The 15,941-nt window shown below is 47.7% G+C and overlaps 1 protein-coding gene across 4 annotated transcripts in view; it reads right to left on the reverse strand.

Moving 5' to 3' along the window:
* Positions 1 to 545: 545 nt before the first annotated feature.
* Positions 546 to 15,941, reverse strand: part of TNFRSF11A (TNF receptor superfamily member 11a) — a 49,010-nt gene continuing 33,614 nt past the window's right edge. For 3 of the 4 annotated variants that reach the window (XM_032872285.1, XM_032872287.1, XM_032872286.1), the window contains exons 8-10: positions 13,884 to 13,936; positions 11,718 to 12,480; positions 546 to 1,057 (exon numbers count right to left, since the gene is read on the reverse strand). In XM_032872285.1, the coding sequence (XP_032728176.1) occupies positions 711 to 1,057; positions 11,718 to 12,480; positions 13,884 to 13,936 (1,163 nt within the window). In that variant the 3' untranslated portion in view covers positions 546 to 710. Of the gene's footprint in view, positions 1,058 to 11,717; positions 12,484 to 13,883; positions 13,937 to 15,941 lie in introns of all 4 variants that reach the window. The other variant, XM_032872284.1, reaches the window with a different exon arrangement.

Raw genomic sequence — 15,941 nt, forward strand, 5'->3', positions numbered from 1 at the left:
GGGCAACCTTTCAAGAAGGGGTGCAAAAAATATGTAAAGAAGACCAGCACCCTTAGGAGAATTTTCAAGAAAACCCTTACATAGTAAAAACAAAAGGGGGAATAGTATTAAGACAATGTTACGGAAATGAAATACAAATACAAGGGGTGGGGGGGAAGCAGACCCAAAGGGAGCAATCATTAAAACATATGCCATAAAGAGACAAACTAATGATGAAATGATAATGGGGAATAGGATGGGACGGAGGAAAACCGAAAACCCTGAAAGGAGGTAAAAAGTGGAGCGACGTGTACCTGTGTCATCAGTTGATATGTGACTGTGGGTATCAGTAAATGCTCACAACAAATGCAGGTTTTTAAAAAGTGCCCGATTGTACAGAGTACGGCGGGCGCGGACTGTCAGGTCACCCGACGCAGATGTACGGAGAGGGAGCGCCGTCGGGGAGCAGATCCGCGCCCCCGCCGCGCCGCGCCGCGCCCCGCCCCGGCGCAGGTGCGCGCGGTCCCCAGGCCCCGCCCAGGCGCAGGTGCGAGGGCCCCGCCCCCACTCCCGACCCGCCCCCGTCTGCGCGCAGGGGCAGGCGCGCCTGGCTCCAGGACGCGGCCCCTGTGGTGCCCGCAGAGGACCGGTCGGAGGTCCGGAGGTCGGCGCCCACCCCCGGGCAAGGCGGCTGTGAGGGGCGCCGAGAGCCGCTGCGGGTCCCCGGGTGCTCAGCGCCGCGCCCCTGCCGCGCCGGCCTCGGCCTCCCCCTGCTCCTGCACCGGCCGCGAGGCCTTGTCGGGCCCGGGGGCGCCGCGCTCCTGCAGCCCCCCGCTCGGGCGCGCGTCCAGGCCGGCACACGTGTCGGGAAAGCGCGGCCCGAGGCCGGCGAACGAGTCGCAGCGCGGCGAGCTCTCCTCCTGCACCGGGTGGCCCACCGGCTCCCCCGCGCCGCTGCCCGGCCCCGCCGGGCCCTCCTGGGAGTTCTGGCTGACGTAGACCACGATGATGTCGCCCTTGAAGTTCATCACCTGCCCGCTGGAAATAAACGTGGAGTTACTGTTTCCAGTCACATTTCCTGCAGGGGGAGAAGGAGAGAGAACACGCAGAAGGTGAGTCATGGGTTCTTGGTGAGAACCTGGTCTTGTGAGGGAAGTTTCCCAAGGAAACAGGCTGTCCCCTCGCCGACACCGTCTCAAAGCGCCGGGACACTCGCAGCGGTTCCTTCATGTGTCAGCTCACCAGGCCCACTGCGGCTGAGGAAGGGAGCGGGGGAGAAGGCGAAAGAGAAGCAAGACTACGGGCCATGCTGCAGTTTCGTCATCTGCCACGCGGGACTCACGACACCGGCAGGAGAGCACACCAGGTGTCAGGCTGTGACAGGTGCGGCGGTTACCTGGGAGAAGGTGCGTGCGGAGATCCCCAGGCAGCAGCAGTGGCCTGGCTGCGGTCAGATGCATCAGTGAGGAAACGCGCTGCTGGAGGGAAGGTGGTTGCTTGATAGGACCCTGGAGCCCAGGAGCCCAGCCTCCCCTGTGACCAGACTGTCACACCTCTGAACCTTCCACGGAGGTCCCTAACAGTTCAGCCCTGGAGGGCCATGGGTCCACCCAGGCTCAGTATTTAGCAGAGGTTAAATCAATTTCCTTAACACCTTTAACTCTTGGAACAAAAGAGATTCATAAGACCAAAATGGAAGAAAAGAAATCCTGTAAATCACTCTTTCCTTCTGAACCCTGAGGTGTGTTTTGTCCCTATGGGGTTCTACCAGCACCTCTTTGTGGGTGACTAGATTTGATCAGTCTTTAATTGGTGAGCCTTTTGGGAAACAAATAGAAAGTTCAACAAGGGAAGTCGCTACTCATTCCTCTTCTATTTTAAAAACGGTATCTAGAAACGTCCCAGGGGAAAATGAATGCTATAAACCAAGCAGATGCAGAAATGTCCCAACACTCAGTATCAGAAACAGAATCTTTCATTCTGAGGAGAAGAGGGGAACATCAAAATGGCTCCTCACTGTTAATGTCCTCATCTTTTTTTCTCAATTACTGTGACCCAGCTTCATAATAATTTATACAAATTAGCTTTCTAGCACTACTCCGCACGAAGAGATTTCCCCCATATTTGGAAGGCAAGTTTTGGATAGTTTGACTAAAATACCAACAGTCTACAGGAAAATCCCACTGGGAAGACTTCCTTCCACCCACAAGGTACCTTGAGAGGAGCTGAGATGAAGACCCAGTGACCCAGGGAACTACAAGGATTTTAAATGAAAACAGATTTCAAGTGCGAGCGACAAATCGGAAAGATTTATGACTCATGCTATTTCTGCCACAGGCAGTTGTATGGGGTATATTTCAAGATGGTGGTGGGGATTTATCTGCCTAATAAACCCCCCAGCAACATGGGGGAGGCCAGCTAGTGTTTCCATTCACCGGCTAGCTGGATCACTCCACGTCCTTTGGAATTTATCAGCAAGTGCTCCTAACATATGATGTACTCTACACTAGGGGTCTACTTTCTAGTATGTCTATGCCTTTTTTCTCCCACCAGTTACCAAGTTAGTTCTCAGTTCTGTTTTCACCGGGTGAACTCATTAGGAAATCTAATTAACTATCTAGTTTTTATGTGGTAAGATGTAAGTGTGATAAAGTAGGGGAAGTGTTTCTGTAAAAACTCAAGTGAGTGCAAGGACCCAAATAGAAGTGAGTCAGTCATTCAACGCAAAAGAAAAGACAATATCCACAAATGGCTGAACTGCTACGGTGACACGGACAAGAGAACTGCTGAGAAAAAGAAAACATGAAAACTGCAGAAGGGTCTTGCACTCAAATTTGCTTTGCAAATTTCTACAATTTCTCATTCCACACTAAAGACAGAGAGAGTGGAAGTTAAGATCATGAGGTCAATGTAAAAAAAAACAACAAAAAACTATCATCAGCCAACACATATGGCCCTTTACTAAAAATAATCCATGTGAATGTTAAGTTTTGCGTTTTAAGTTTAAAAAGATGCCCAAGATATGGGACTTGTAAATGACTTCTCCGAGTAACTCAGCAACTACTGACCCTGGGCTGATACCAGGGCCTCTCCTGTGGCGGCTGCGGGAGGAGAGAGCGCCATGACACTGAAGTCTTCCCAGTGGAGAGATCACTAGTTAGTAACAGACATCAAAGTGAGAGATTAACAACAGCATGAAGATACCATCAACATTCTATTCTAATTGAAACATACCATGTTTTTTTAAATAAAAGCAGCAATTTAAAAAGTTGTTTAAAGGTGTGATTTTCTGCATATAGTTCCTCTAGTCTGTTATTAGAACATCACTGGCTGCTGGTTCTGCTGGTCTCAGTAGAATGGAGACCTACACAGAGGGCATCGCTAGACACTATGTGATTGGCTTATGGCTTTGAATTTAATCTCCCATCTTCTTCATCCTCTTCATACGGAGATTTATCCACTTATGTCATGGTACGTATGATTTCTCCCTCGTTTTAATTAAAATTTTTTTCCCCAACAAATCATCCTCATGAATCTACTGTTGCTGACCTTCTTCCTGGCCAGAATCTTCAGTTTGTCTGAGCTCAAGTCAAAGCCCATTTTTCCTTATCATCTTGCACATCAAGATCTTGTTTAATTATGCACATTAAGAATTTCATCCCATGCCAATTTGCCTCATGGCAAACAATATCTTTGATATATTCCATAGGATCTATATTCTTTTTTTTTTTTCCATCTAAAATGGAACTCAAAACTTTTCACCTGAGATATATTTAAACATTTCAGAATCCTTTGACTCAGAGTGGATCAAGAATATTCTTTTGGGGCTAGGGTAGAGACAGACTGGCGGGGATGGACAAGGTCTTTAAATTCCTGACAATTAGGATGTAAAGAAAAGGTATCTAGAAGGAGTGTAAGATTCTAAAGCAATTTTATTTTTTGGGGGTGCCTGGGTGGCTCAGTGGGTTAAGCCTCTGCCTTCGGCTCAGGTCATGATCCCAGGGTCCTGGGATCGAGTCCCACATCGGGCTCTCCGCTCAGCGGGGAGCCTGATTCCTCCTCTCTCTCCGCCTGCCTCTCTGCCTACTTGTGATCTCTCTCTGTGTCAAATAAATAAATAAAATCTTTTTTTTTTTTTAAAGCAATTTTCTTTTTCACATTTCTTTTATTCTTTTAACTCAAGGTACAATTAATGACAAAGACGTCCTTCGATTAAGTCCGAGTGCGTTCCGTCCATGCTGACTTTTATGAGAGTAGTAAACTGACATAGACTGGAGTTCCTTAAAAAGCTCTACTGATCTGCCAATGACAGTAAGGGGCAGCAGAGCCGTCTTCAGGGGCACGTGACCTGTGTGGTTAACGGCGCCCTACCCTCAGAAGGCCATGCTTGATTTAATGCTCTGCTGTCATCTTGGACTGCACATGGACACCTCGTGTTCTCATGTCTCACTGGGCTCTGGAAGTAATGTAGCAGGACCGAGTGGCTGACAGCTCTTAGGACTGCTGCTCTGGGGTCTTCCCCCACTTCAATGCTTTAATTTAGTGTGACTCATTTTGGAGGTAACCTCTTCTAAGTTGGAGATCTTTCAGTATTGCAGAAGTATTTGTGAATCTGACTTTCTGTACCAATACAGAACTCGAGGTTTGGGAAGACACCGAGTCACAGAGGCTATCTACCGGGACCACTGAAAAGTGGATCCTTTGATATAGTTCCCTGATGCTCAAGCCACTTGTTATTTGCTGTGGAAACATCTGACACCGACTTTCTGGTGTAGCACTGACGCTCGTCCCTTGGAGAAAAAGTCTAGATGGTATCAGTGCTACCTCTGATGCTTTGCCTACAGCCTCGAGTTTTGGTTTCTTTAGAGTGCAATGAGAACCAAGCCACCTGCCAAGCAGTCTGAGTGCAGAATCCTTCTCGAGCTGTCTTCCCTCAATGTTCACAGTTGTCTCACCCACCTCAGCTTCCACAGCAAACAGATTTTGGATTCACTCTTTGAATAGTCCAGAAGCACTGAACGGTTTTCACAGAAATGGTTCTCGTGCTTTTCAAACTCACTTGTTTTTACCAGCTCACCAGTTTCAATAGGATCAGCTCACAGACCCGGGGCAGGCAACACCCATGGATTTAGTAAGCACAGCCATTTGCCAAGTGGGAGCAGAAGGGCTGGGTATTCATTAGGTGTGAGTGCTCCCAATCCAGAATTTACTGAGCGCTCCCCCACGCCGGGCTGGCAGCATTGCAAACACCAGCTCCCGGCTACTGCCATGGGGGCATTCCAGGCTGACTTCTTTCTTCCCCCTTCCCCCTCCACCACTGCCTTAAGAAGGGAAACTGTCAAAGAGCCTTCTTTTCTCATGGCTTGTCCTAATGCAGACTCACCCGCCAGTCATCTAGTAATGTCAATGTCATCCTAGTGTTGTGGTCTCTGAAGAGCAGAAGGTGCTCAGTGCTGACTAAAGGGATGAGGTTTCAGCAGCTGTCCAAGTCCAGGAGGGTAAGTGGGGAGGGACAGAGGAGAGAGCAGGGGTCTGGAAGCTCTGGTCTGGTCCTGCTCGGCCCGCCCTAGCCGTGGGCTTTGGCACAAGCCCTTCTAACAACCTCTCCAGATGTCAGCCTGATCGTTTGTGAAATGAGGATCAAGTTGCAAGCCCTCAGCCTGGCAGGTGCGGCCACACAGAGCAGCACATAACACCTGTTAAATGAAAGAATGAATGAATGAATGAATGAACGCCCGCAGGATGGTGTAGGGGTCAAATGAGGTGGGAGGTTTGAAAATGCTGGGGAACCACCGACAACGAGGCGCAGGCGCACTTCTCCTGGCAGGTGGGACTCCCAGGGAAAGAGATGGGAGGAATGTGCCGGGCAGTAATGTTATTTTTCCATGTGTGTCTTGTTGGAAGATCTCAACGTGTCTTGAAGACCAAGAGGGCATTTTCCTCCAGAAACCCAAGCAACTTTGTTTTTCTTTGCCAAGCTAATTCATCATTATGACTGTCACTGGCTTGAACCCCCATCATATGGTTCTGCCCTAAAGCCCATGGTCTCGTCTCTCCTCACACAAGTCAGCGATGACTTGCCTGTGGCATGGGCGTGGATCAAGGTTTAGAATGAGTCGGTAATAGCCTTCTCCTGTATACGCCTCAGTCCTGAACTGTCCTTCTCAATAGCAAATGCGCTTTCTAGCTTTTAGGACAGGAAGGTGTTAGAGGGTTAGGCAAGCCGACTGGAGAGGACGAATCAGCGGGTCCCCGTGTCAGCAAGCTACGTGATCGTGCAGGCACTGTGGGGCCTCCTTTTGGGCATGGCTGGATGGCTTCTATAGTTGATATCTGCCCCAAAGGGGTAACTCTTTCCACTAAGGGCCAAGGAAGCCCTGGATTGTTCTGCGGTTGAGGTGGGGCCCAGCCCTTGTTGGCAGCTGGTAAGGGGAAATATGAAAAGGGAAGGAAGGTGTAGATGAGGCTTATTCAAGATGCCTTACAAAGGCCTGAGACTTTTAGTCTAGTCAGCCTCCAGGAGGACAAGGCAAAGCCCATCACTCCCCCTTTCCTTTCCTTCCTCGGCTGCCCTTCTGATACCTTTCCCCTGGTAGGCTGCCCCTGGCATTGATTTTAACTTTACTGCCACTTGAGAAAAAGATGGGTTGGAGGTATATGAAGGAAAGAACTTTCCTCCCAAAAGAACCAGGGATAGTGAAGACAGTACCTCCTGGAGACAGCTGGGGCAAGGGAGGGGACTCACCGGCCAAGGTAGGCATCACTCCCACAGACCTTAGCGTTCCTGCCCATGCAAACTTCTGGGCCTGGCCTGGCCACAGCCCCTCACTCAGCCAAAGTAGTCAGCTCTCCCAGACCCTTATTCTGTGGCACGCTGGAGGTCTCCGACACACAGTGAACAGAGGAAATCAGTATCGATGGCATCGATGTAATGGCAGCAGAGCAGTGGGGTAAGGAGCTGGCCTCACAGGCAGAGGGTAGGTGAGCAGCGTCTCCTCGTCTCTCAAGACAAGGTGACTGGGAATTGTATTCGAAGCTACCTAAAAGTGGGATTTGAGCCAGAATGACACGAGGATTCTTATGAAATTAGAAATTTTGAAGAATTTCTAACATTTAAAATGGGTCGGCTGGGTTTACATTAATACTTACTGGAACTTAACTAGCAAATTTTTCAGGTAACTCGAGATGGTTAAAAACAGCATTGACGTCAACAGAAACAATGGACAAATGAAGTGTCCATCCTAATCAGAAAGAGGTCTAAGCTTGCCTAAGTCCTGCTTGACATGGCCCCTCCATGGAGTCTCTCTTTCTCAGGTAGAGAAAACAGCTTCATTTTAAGAACTCAATCTCTGAGAGAATTCACATTTTTAAGCAAGGTAATGCACACTCTTCTTCCCAAAAGCTTATTATGTTGTTTAAAATGCATAACGTGTGAATATTAAATCACAAGAACTATAGCAAATAATACCACCCAATTGTCATGTAGATTTTTCTCCCAAGGAACAGAACTAAAAATATACACAAATACATTCAAACTACCCAGGCTACACTGAGTTCTTTTGGAATTTTTTAAAAACTTATTTTATATTTAACCCATATGCTTCTCATGTGATTTTCCTTTTTATGGAAATGCAAGTGCTGTTTTAGGCATTTGGAAGAAATGGAGTATATGATGATAAGGGAAGGAAGAAGTATTTAATAGTTCCATTCTGAATCATGCTTGAAAGTTACTTAGAATGGCTTACGAATGAAACTCTTCCAAAACGAGCCCATTAGAAAAGAGAGAAAGCAAGCAGGACTGAATTAAAGTATACAGTATACACATTTTTTCATATATTTTGAAAGAATGCATTGATTTTCAGTACCAATGAATATTGCCAAACAACCCAATAATAAAACATCCTTTTCAACTTATAGGGTCAATGAGCTAATACTTGCCCTTCTAGTACTTAGCTAAAAGCAAAGCACAAGCTCGTGGATGAAATTCCAACAAGAAAGAAAAGGAAGTTAGAACTAGATAGAGCACTGTCTATTGCTTGGGGGTCGGGGAGGGAAAGAGAAGAAAATTAAGGTAGGAGAACCTTTATCTGTCTTTTCAGGATGGAAATGGATGGCCAAAGATAGTTACTTCAAGAGAGGGGGACCCAGGGATGGGAGACCAACAGAGGCTAGGGAGACACGGGATCAGGCAGTGCCTTTCAACCGCCAGTGCGCTGGGCTCCCAGGAATCAGCCTTGGTGTGTCACTGCCTCTTGCATGAACCAGCTCACCTTGCCTCCTCTACCCAGGAGACAGGTCCGTCCAGGAGAGCTCATGCCGGTCCTTCCATGCCCTGCTTCGCCTCCAGCTCCCAGAACAGACTTTGAAGATGCAGGAGGCTGAGAGTGAGTTTAGGGAACAGACACGGAGGTATGGTCTCCTGTTCCTCTAGTTACCCATGACTCGCTGAATGAATGAGCTTCACACCCTGTGACTAAGCTGCCTTGGAGACACTGGAAAGATCAGGTGTGGAGAAGGTCATGGAAATTCCCACTGAATGGTGTGCTACCTAGAGCCCCCTTGCTGATAAAGGCGTGCGCCAGCAGGGCTCAGTGAGAAAGACGGAAAGCGCACAGAAGTGGGGGGGAGGGTGCCCGCGCAGCCAGCACACCTGCCCTCCCTGGTTCAGAAGTAGCACTGGAGCAGCGACTTGAAGGACAGGAGGAGTGGGCGTTCTGGGAAAGGGGACAGTGTGGATGCAAGGCAGTTCACACAAGCAGAAACACATGAAAGAGCAGAAGAGGCAGGTGAGAGATGACTGTAGGAAAAGGGGCTGGCTCTGGCCAAAACCTAGGTGGGGGGATGGGAGGGGAGAGCAGGCCACGGGGTGGGGTGTCAAGCGGGGCTGGGTGGGGAACGGGGGAGGGGAGGGGTGCTAGGCCGAGGGGAAGGGGCAGCAGGCTGTCCAAGGCCTTGCTGTCTCCAGTTACTCATTTCTTCAGTTGTCCATTCCCTGACCTCAATCTGTACTTGTTTTGCGGGTTTTCCCAGTCTCCAGGGCTCAGTAGACCCTCAGTAAAGATGTGATAGAAAAACAAACAGGCAGCTGCTGTTCATTGCTAACCTCTGTGGACCCCGTAAATAAACACCTGTTTCCAGCTCAGAAGTGGCCAACGCAAGAAAGTGGTTTCGGGAGCCAAAAGCAAGTCCCCGGCCACTACAGACACGTTGGTTGTTAAGAAGTGATTCTTTCTTTCCCATGAACTACTTTTCTGGATACAGTGAGAGTTCTCCAAACTCCAGGTGAAAGGATTTATAACCAAGGTGGCCGCAATCATGTCCTCAGGACAGTAATGTAAGATGTAAATTAGGAAATGGTTTTATAAGACATAACTGAACATATTTTCCCCTTACTGGTCTTCGCATAAATCTCACTGTTCTTGGAAGGTTATAACATTGTTGGAATAGCTTTAACAGTGGATATTATTTTTAAAAGTCACCCTTGTAGAATTGTTTGAAGAACCATCATTGTCTTCAAAGGGATGCTGAGAGCCCAGGAGCTACTCCTCCCTACTGAGGAAGTGCCCAATCATGTCATTTTCTCAGAAACCGCTTGATTTGGTTGTGTGTGTGTTTTTAAATAACCCACAAATAAAAAACTAAAACCTAACAAAAAAGGCCACCTCTAGTGGCTTTCGGGAGATCAAACAGGATTAGGCTCCCTCTCATCTGTCACCCAAGCTCCACACTCTTTCACAGATTTTATAGAACATAAATAATGACACTCTTAAAAAAAAAAAAAAAAAAAGCAATGATGAGAAAGTGCTATTTTGACCAGAAACCAGAAGGCCTGTTCATGTAGAAGTAATTATGGAGAGAACAGCACAGCTTAAAAAAATCAATCTGGCCGCTGCTTCTCCTCAGGCGAGAATGAGTTTGGCCCTCTTGCTGGCATCCGCAGGCAGACTCTCCACGGATGTTTTGCATGGCTAAGCACCAGACGAAAGAGAAGAGAAAGCAGTGTAAACTTTCTGCAAATTAACACCATTTACTTGATGACACACTTTCCCCCCTCCTTTCCTCCATGCTTAGCTGTTTAGTGCCCGAGAAAGAAACGGTAATGAAAACCAGACTAGGGCACTGTTTTAACTCTTCGTAGGAGAGCACAGATCTGGCTTTTGGCTGCATGACACTAAGGGGGAAACATATCTCTTTAAATTTGGGCAACTCTTTCCTTCTAGCAGCTGCTGACAATGTTCACACAGTGGCTAACATCACCTTCCTGGTGTCACTCACTGAAAAACTGGTCTGCCCCTGGCCATGGTACCAGGACACGGTCACTGCCACACTCAGCTCTGGCCTCCCCACCCCCCCAGGCCCCAAAACCTGCATTCTGTATGTCTCTATGACCAACAGATAGACAATCAACCACGGAAAGAAAAATTGAATTATACAAAGGAACAGGAGGACCAAACTTTTAGTTACAGAAATTCCTTGAAATCTTAGGGTGGAGGTCTTTGAAAGGAAAAACAAAACAAAACAAAACAAAACAACAAATCAGTTCTTTGAAAAAAAAAAAAAATCCCCAAATGTATCTTCTCCTTTCAGCCTGACTGAGAACTGATGTTATAGAATTTACACATCAGTGAATTTGTATAGTTGCAGCAAAACCACCAAGCCTGGGAGACCGATGAAAGTACATTGTTCTGCCAAACAAGCCAGGAGCCACCATCAACACGAGGCAGAAGAGTCTCCATTCAGGGCAGAATCTAGCTACCCCTGGGTTATAAAATAATTCAAACAGCAGCCGCCAGCACTGCTTGCGGCCTAAATAAAGAGGCAGAAGCAAAAAAGAAAAGGCATCCCAGGATAAAGGAGGTCCACAAATGGGCTCTTTTCCTTTTTTCTCTTTGAGGGTGGGAGGATTCTGTGAAGCCCCTTAAATAGCATATACCCATATATTCATTTTTCTGGAGAGAGTGTCTGTAGCTGTCAGAAGATTCTCCAAGAGATCCCCGAGCCCCGGTGTGGTAAACAGTCCCCGGAGCCCTCACCATCGGCGGCAGAGTTCCTTCTAGCTACAACATAAAACAGATGGTGTTTTACCCTTGTGTGGGGAAGAAAAGTTCTACTATTGTAACTGGTGGGTTATTCATGCTCAAGAGGCACAGTAGCGATAAACCTCTACCACGATGTTCAATTGCAAAATGATCCTCCTGTTCCCTACTACCCGCCGCGCTTGTAAAAGGGGCTTCGCCTACAAAGCGTTCGAGGACAGTTTTACTGCATCGTTAACTCGGTATAGAACCCACAAGCTACTCTGAATAAAAGCTAATTAATTAAGGATTAACGAAACAATGCTGTTTGTCCCCCCGACCATCATAAAGGTTTTCTCAGGGGAGATCTGAGGTAGAGGCTGCTTTAAAAACACCACCAAACCCCAGCTATCTGAGGGAACACCTCAACGTCAGCCAAGCCGGACGACCATGCTGCCTTCAGAGGGTGGGTGCTGGGCGCTGGGCGCGGGGAAGCGAAGAGACACCCCCTGGGGTGGGGCAGGGTCACAGTCCACAGACTGCACGTGGGTGTTGAATCAAAACCCACCCTGCCAAGAGGCCTATCAGGAGAAAAGGTTCCAAGGGAATCTTCCCCGAGTTTGCGTCCTTCCCCAGATGGTCTGGGACACTGGCCTCCAGACGCTGCCCCAGGAACAGGCCTCTTGTCTCTGAAGCAAGAGACACACCAGGAGCATCACTTACCAGAGGCAGGTGGCGGGTCACCGGAGGCGCTTCCGGACCCGGGGCCTCCCCTCGAGGCTCCGGGAAGCCTGGCGTCGGCCCCGTCCGCGGCGTCCTCTGGCGGGAGGCCCATGCCGTAGGCGCACTGGGGCCAGGGGCCGCTGCTCTCGGAAGCCAGGAGGGGGTGCCGGGCCTCCCCAGGCGGGTTTCCGCAGTTTGCGCAGCCATCGGCGGAGCTGGAGCTGGCTGCCCAGTGGGGGCAGTGGCCGCCCTCCACTTCTTTTTGCAAGTACTTTTCGGAGTCCATGGGAGTCCAGTCAGTTCCGCCCAGGGGCTCTGCGAAGTGGCCGCTCTCAGAATCGGCCAGGCTGTCTGTCCCAGTGAAGCACTGGCTTAAACTGTCATTCTCCCCCACCTCCAGGGGCTCGGGGAAAGGCGGGGTGGACTTGCTCCCAGGCTGAGTGAGGAACAGCGAAGAAGAGTCTGGGGTCTGGGAGGGCCTGTCCACATACTCGTCTTCCATGGGAATCTGCCGGAAGGGGTCCCCCTCGATCTCGCTGACCAAGGTGAGCAACCCGGCCTCCTGGCCTTGCGCACCAGGCCCAGTGCCTCCACACGGCCCTGCACCTGCACACGGCCCCGCACAGAGACCGCCACCGTCGGGACAGCACATATCTTCAGAGAACATCTTCTCTTCCAGAGTCAGCAGTAAGACACCATCACAAATTTCACGCTGACTAGAGGCCTCCATAGGAGTGCTGCTGAAATTGTTGCCCGAGGACTCCTGCTGATGTAAATTCAGAAGGCAGAAGTATTAATACCCAGAGTTATTAGGACATGTTTCTGCTAAACATGGCTGGAGATGGTTTAGAGTAATTATTTCCACCACAACAAGTATAGATGGAAACCTCCTTATGGCACTTTATTTGTGTTATTTAAGATTACAGAGTCAGGGAGAGCCCTGAAATAGAATATGGGAACCGGAGAATCAAACTGCATTTCAAACGAATAGCGTGTTCACACTGAAGCAAAGCAAAGACCTAACTCAAATAACTTTACAACACGGTATTTTGTCCACATATTCAATCTAAATTAAAAAAAAAAAAAACGTAAACAAAAAAGGAACTCTAGTTAGCAGTTTGGGTTTTTTCTGTAGTACAGTTCAAACATTCTGAAACTACTTTCTGTGTATTCTGGCATTGAGGAGTTGAGTAAATATATTGAGAATAACAGGAACCAGGCTTTGTCCTGTTGGAGAAGGAAGATTCAAATCCAGGTAAGGGAGAGATTGAATGAATCCTGTGGTGTTGGAACTGGACCTGGAAGAATCAGGATGACCTCATGGTTTAAAATTTATATTTAAATTCTATATATTTAAATATATCTATTGTCTGCGGTATATATCTTTATACCGCAGACAATAGATATATTTAAATATATAGAATTTAAATTTATATTTATATATCTTTATACCGCAGACAATAGATCCGTGGAACATGATGGGATAATCAAAGACATTTTTAATATCACATGCGGATCAGATAATAGTTTGTATCATGATTAAATATCTTGCTTTTGATAAATGTACTATGGTTATGTAAGAGAATGCGCTTTTTCTCAAGAAATCCACACTGAAGTATTTAAGGGTACAGGAGCGTGATGTCTGTCATTCACTTTAAAATAGTCCCTGAATAAAAACACACACATACACACTTACAGATAGCAAATGATAATGCACTGTGATAATGTAAGCAGTTGGTGGGTCTGAGTTTAGGGTGTGTGGGAGGTTGGGTTTTTTGTGTTTTTTTTTTTTTTGTACTATTCTCACTGCTTTTCTATAATTTTGATTATATCAAAATGAAAAGTTACCAAAATAACTAAAGAGTAGAGGGAAATGGCAGCTCCTTCCTCCTTGGCACCTGTCCTAGGCAATCAAGATTGGCGCTAGAACAACATAAATAATGTATGCTCACAGCTAAGATGGGGGAAGGAAATACAAAGAAAAGAGCATTTACCACCGGAGCCCACTTGGGCTTTGGCGGGGGGATCAGTCCTGGGATTCAAGGTTCCATCCCTAAAGGAAGGACCCTGTTTACAGCGGGGCTCGAGGTTTGACTAATAACAGCCACATCAGCCTAAACCATTAAAAGGGTGTTAAGGAGGCTCTTAAGATTTATTTAAATTTACCTTATTTCCACTTAGGCGGCCGCAAGCCTCATTGACCCAGTGCCACAAATTAGCTAGAAAAACAAAGTAAGAATAAGAACTTCATATTACTTCGTCTAATTCAGTATTATCGATCACTATGCCAGCTCAATATTTCTTTAAACACAGTCCTCTGAAAGTCTTTCGGGGAGAGTCCCTGCGAGTGAAAACATTTAAAAGAAAAATCAACCAATTCAAAGACTCCTCCTCCCCCAAACAGAACTTTCTGATCTATGGAAAGCAAAGTATCCTCCACTACTGTTGCACTGAATTCCTCTGGGCACACTCAGAGCTGCAGGCATCCCCATTCCCTTCACCACTTTCCCGTGACTAGGAGGGCAGGACGGAGCTAGGCACTGCGGGGCAATGATGAAGACACAGGCCTAGGGCACTGCCCTTCCAGGAAACCGGCTCACACGGATGTACGTATGTACACGACAAAGGAAGAGTGCAGTCCCAGGCCGGAAGGCTGTCAGACCCCACTGAGTGCCGGAGGCCCCAAATCCTTTTCCACTATACCCTGTTGCTTCCCAGGAGAAACAGTACATTCTGTAGCATCCACAATGCACGTCTCCATTAAGTTTTAAAAACAGAAGCGATGAGGGCGTTTGGGTGGCTTAGTCGGTTTAAGCGGCTGCCTTAGGCTGGGGTCCTGATCTCCCAGTCCTGGGATTGAGCCCCAGGTGGGGCTCCCTGCTCAGCAGGGAGCCTGCTTCTCCCTCTGCCTCCTCCCTGCTCATGCTCGCTCTCTCAAATAAATAAATAAATAGAATCTTTTAAAAAAAAAAAAAAAGCAGAACTGCTTCGGCTCAGGTCATGATCCCAGGGTCCTGGGATCAAGCCCTTCATTGGGCTCTCTGCTCTGCAGGGAGTCTGCTTCCTCCTCTCTCTCTGCCTACTTGTGATCTCTGTCTCTCAAATAAATAAAATATTTATTTAAAAAAAAAAAGCAGAACTGATGAAACTTTAAAAAAGTCAAATCTACGAACTGAAAAAATATCTATGAATTTGTGTTCTACAAACATAAAAAAGTTTCCCCCCCTTCCACTGACTATTTGATGCTGAATTCACTATAAACATGGAAGCAGGAGCTGTCCACACTCCAGAAGATAATCAGGTCACGGTCCCAGCTGATGATCCGTACCCCCTGACCTTGCCCAGTTCACATCACTTCTCTGAGTCTCCGTTTCTTCATCATGAAAGGGGAGAGAGCGGTGCCTGCCTCGTGGGGCTGCTGTGATTTCGTGAGTACATTAAGTGGGGCTGGTACAGAATAAATGTTCAATATATGTCAGCTATTGTTATCATCTTTGTTACTATTCTTGCTTCCTTTCTCTAGTTTCAAAATTACATAAAGTTACCCCAAATTAAAGGAAACTTGTAGCTCTTCCCTTGTAGGGATCCGTACCAGATAATCTCAAATGATACTAAAAAAATGACTTTTGTGCACGAGGAGATATTCATAATTACTAAGCTCATCTCTCTCCTGGATGACAGCAAACACCCTCCCGACTCGTGTGTCTCCATCCAGTCTTACTGTACCCCTGAATTTCTTTTCTATCCTACGACCAGAGGGCTAGTTTTCCTTCTGTTTGCGAAGCACCATGAGCAAACTCCCTAATCAAGCCTGGGGGCTGCGTCATCTGGCTGCGCCTTCCTCTCCTGTGTTGTCTCATGCTGGCTCTGGCTTTCTGTCCAGCTGCACAAACCTTAGCCCGTTCCAACTGGCTTTCATATCTCAGCACTAGTCTCCTCTGGGAGGCCCTTGCTGGCTGCACGACCAGACGACCCCGTCATCTGCTGGGACTCTGCAACTTCGCTTGCAGTCCTCTGCCTCAGTCTGGGGGCTTCATGCTGCCCTGACCGCTTCCTTGACAAGGGCACTCACTGTGCCACTCGGTAAGGAGCCCCCAGGACTGGTCCTACCCCGGGGGGCCAATAAACTGGGGCCCCCCATGAATGGATAAAGAGAGGGCTAACAGTTCTACGTCTTGATTCAGTAACTGGTAGGCCCATTGTCCCTCTCACTGATAAGATATG

Source organism: Lontra canadensis, unplaced genomic scaffold, assembly GCF_010015895.1.
Source record: "Lontra canadensis isolate GAN:19392208 unplaced genomic scaffold, GSC_riverotter_1.0 scaffold44, whole genome shotgun sequence".
Taxonomy (NCBI): domain Eukaryota; kingdom Metazoa; phylum Chordata; class Mammalia; order Carnivora; family Mustelidae; genus Lontra; species Lontra canadensis.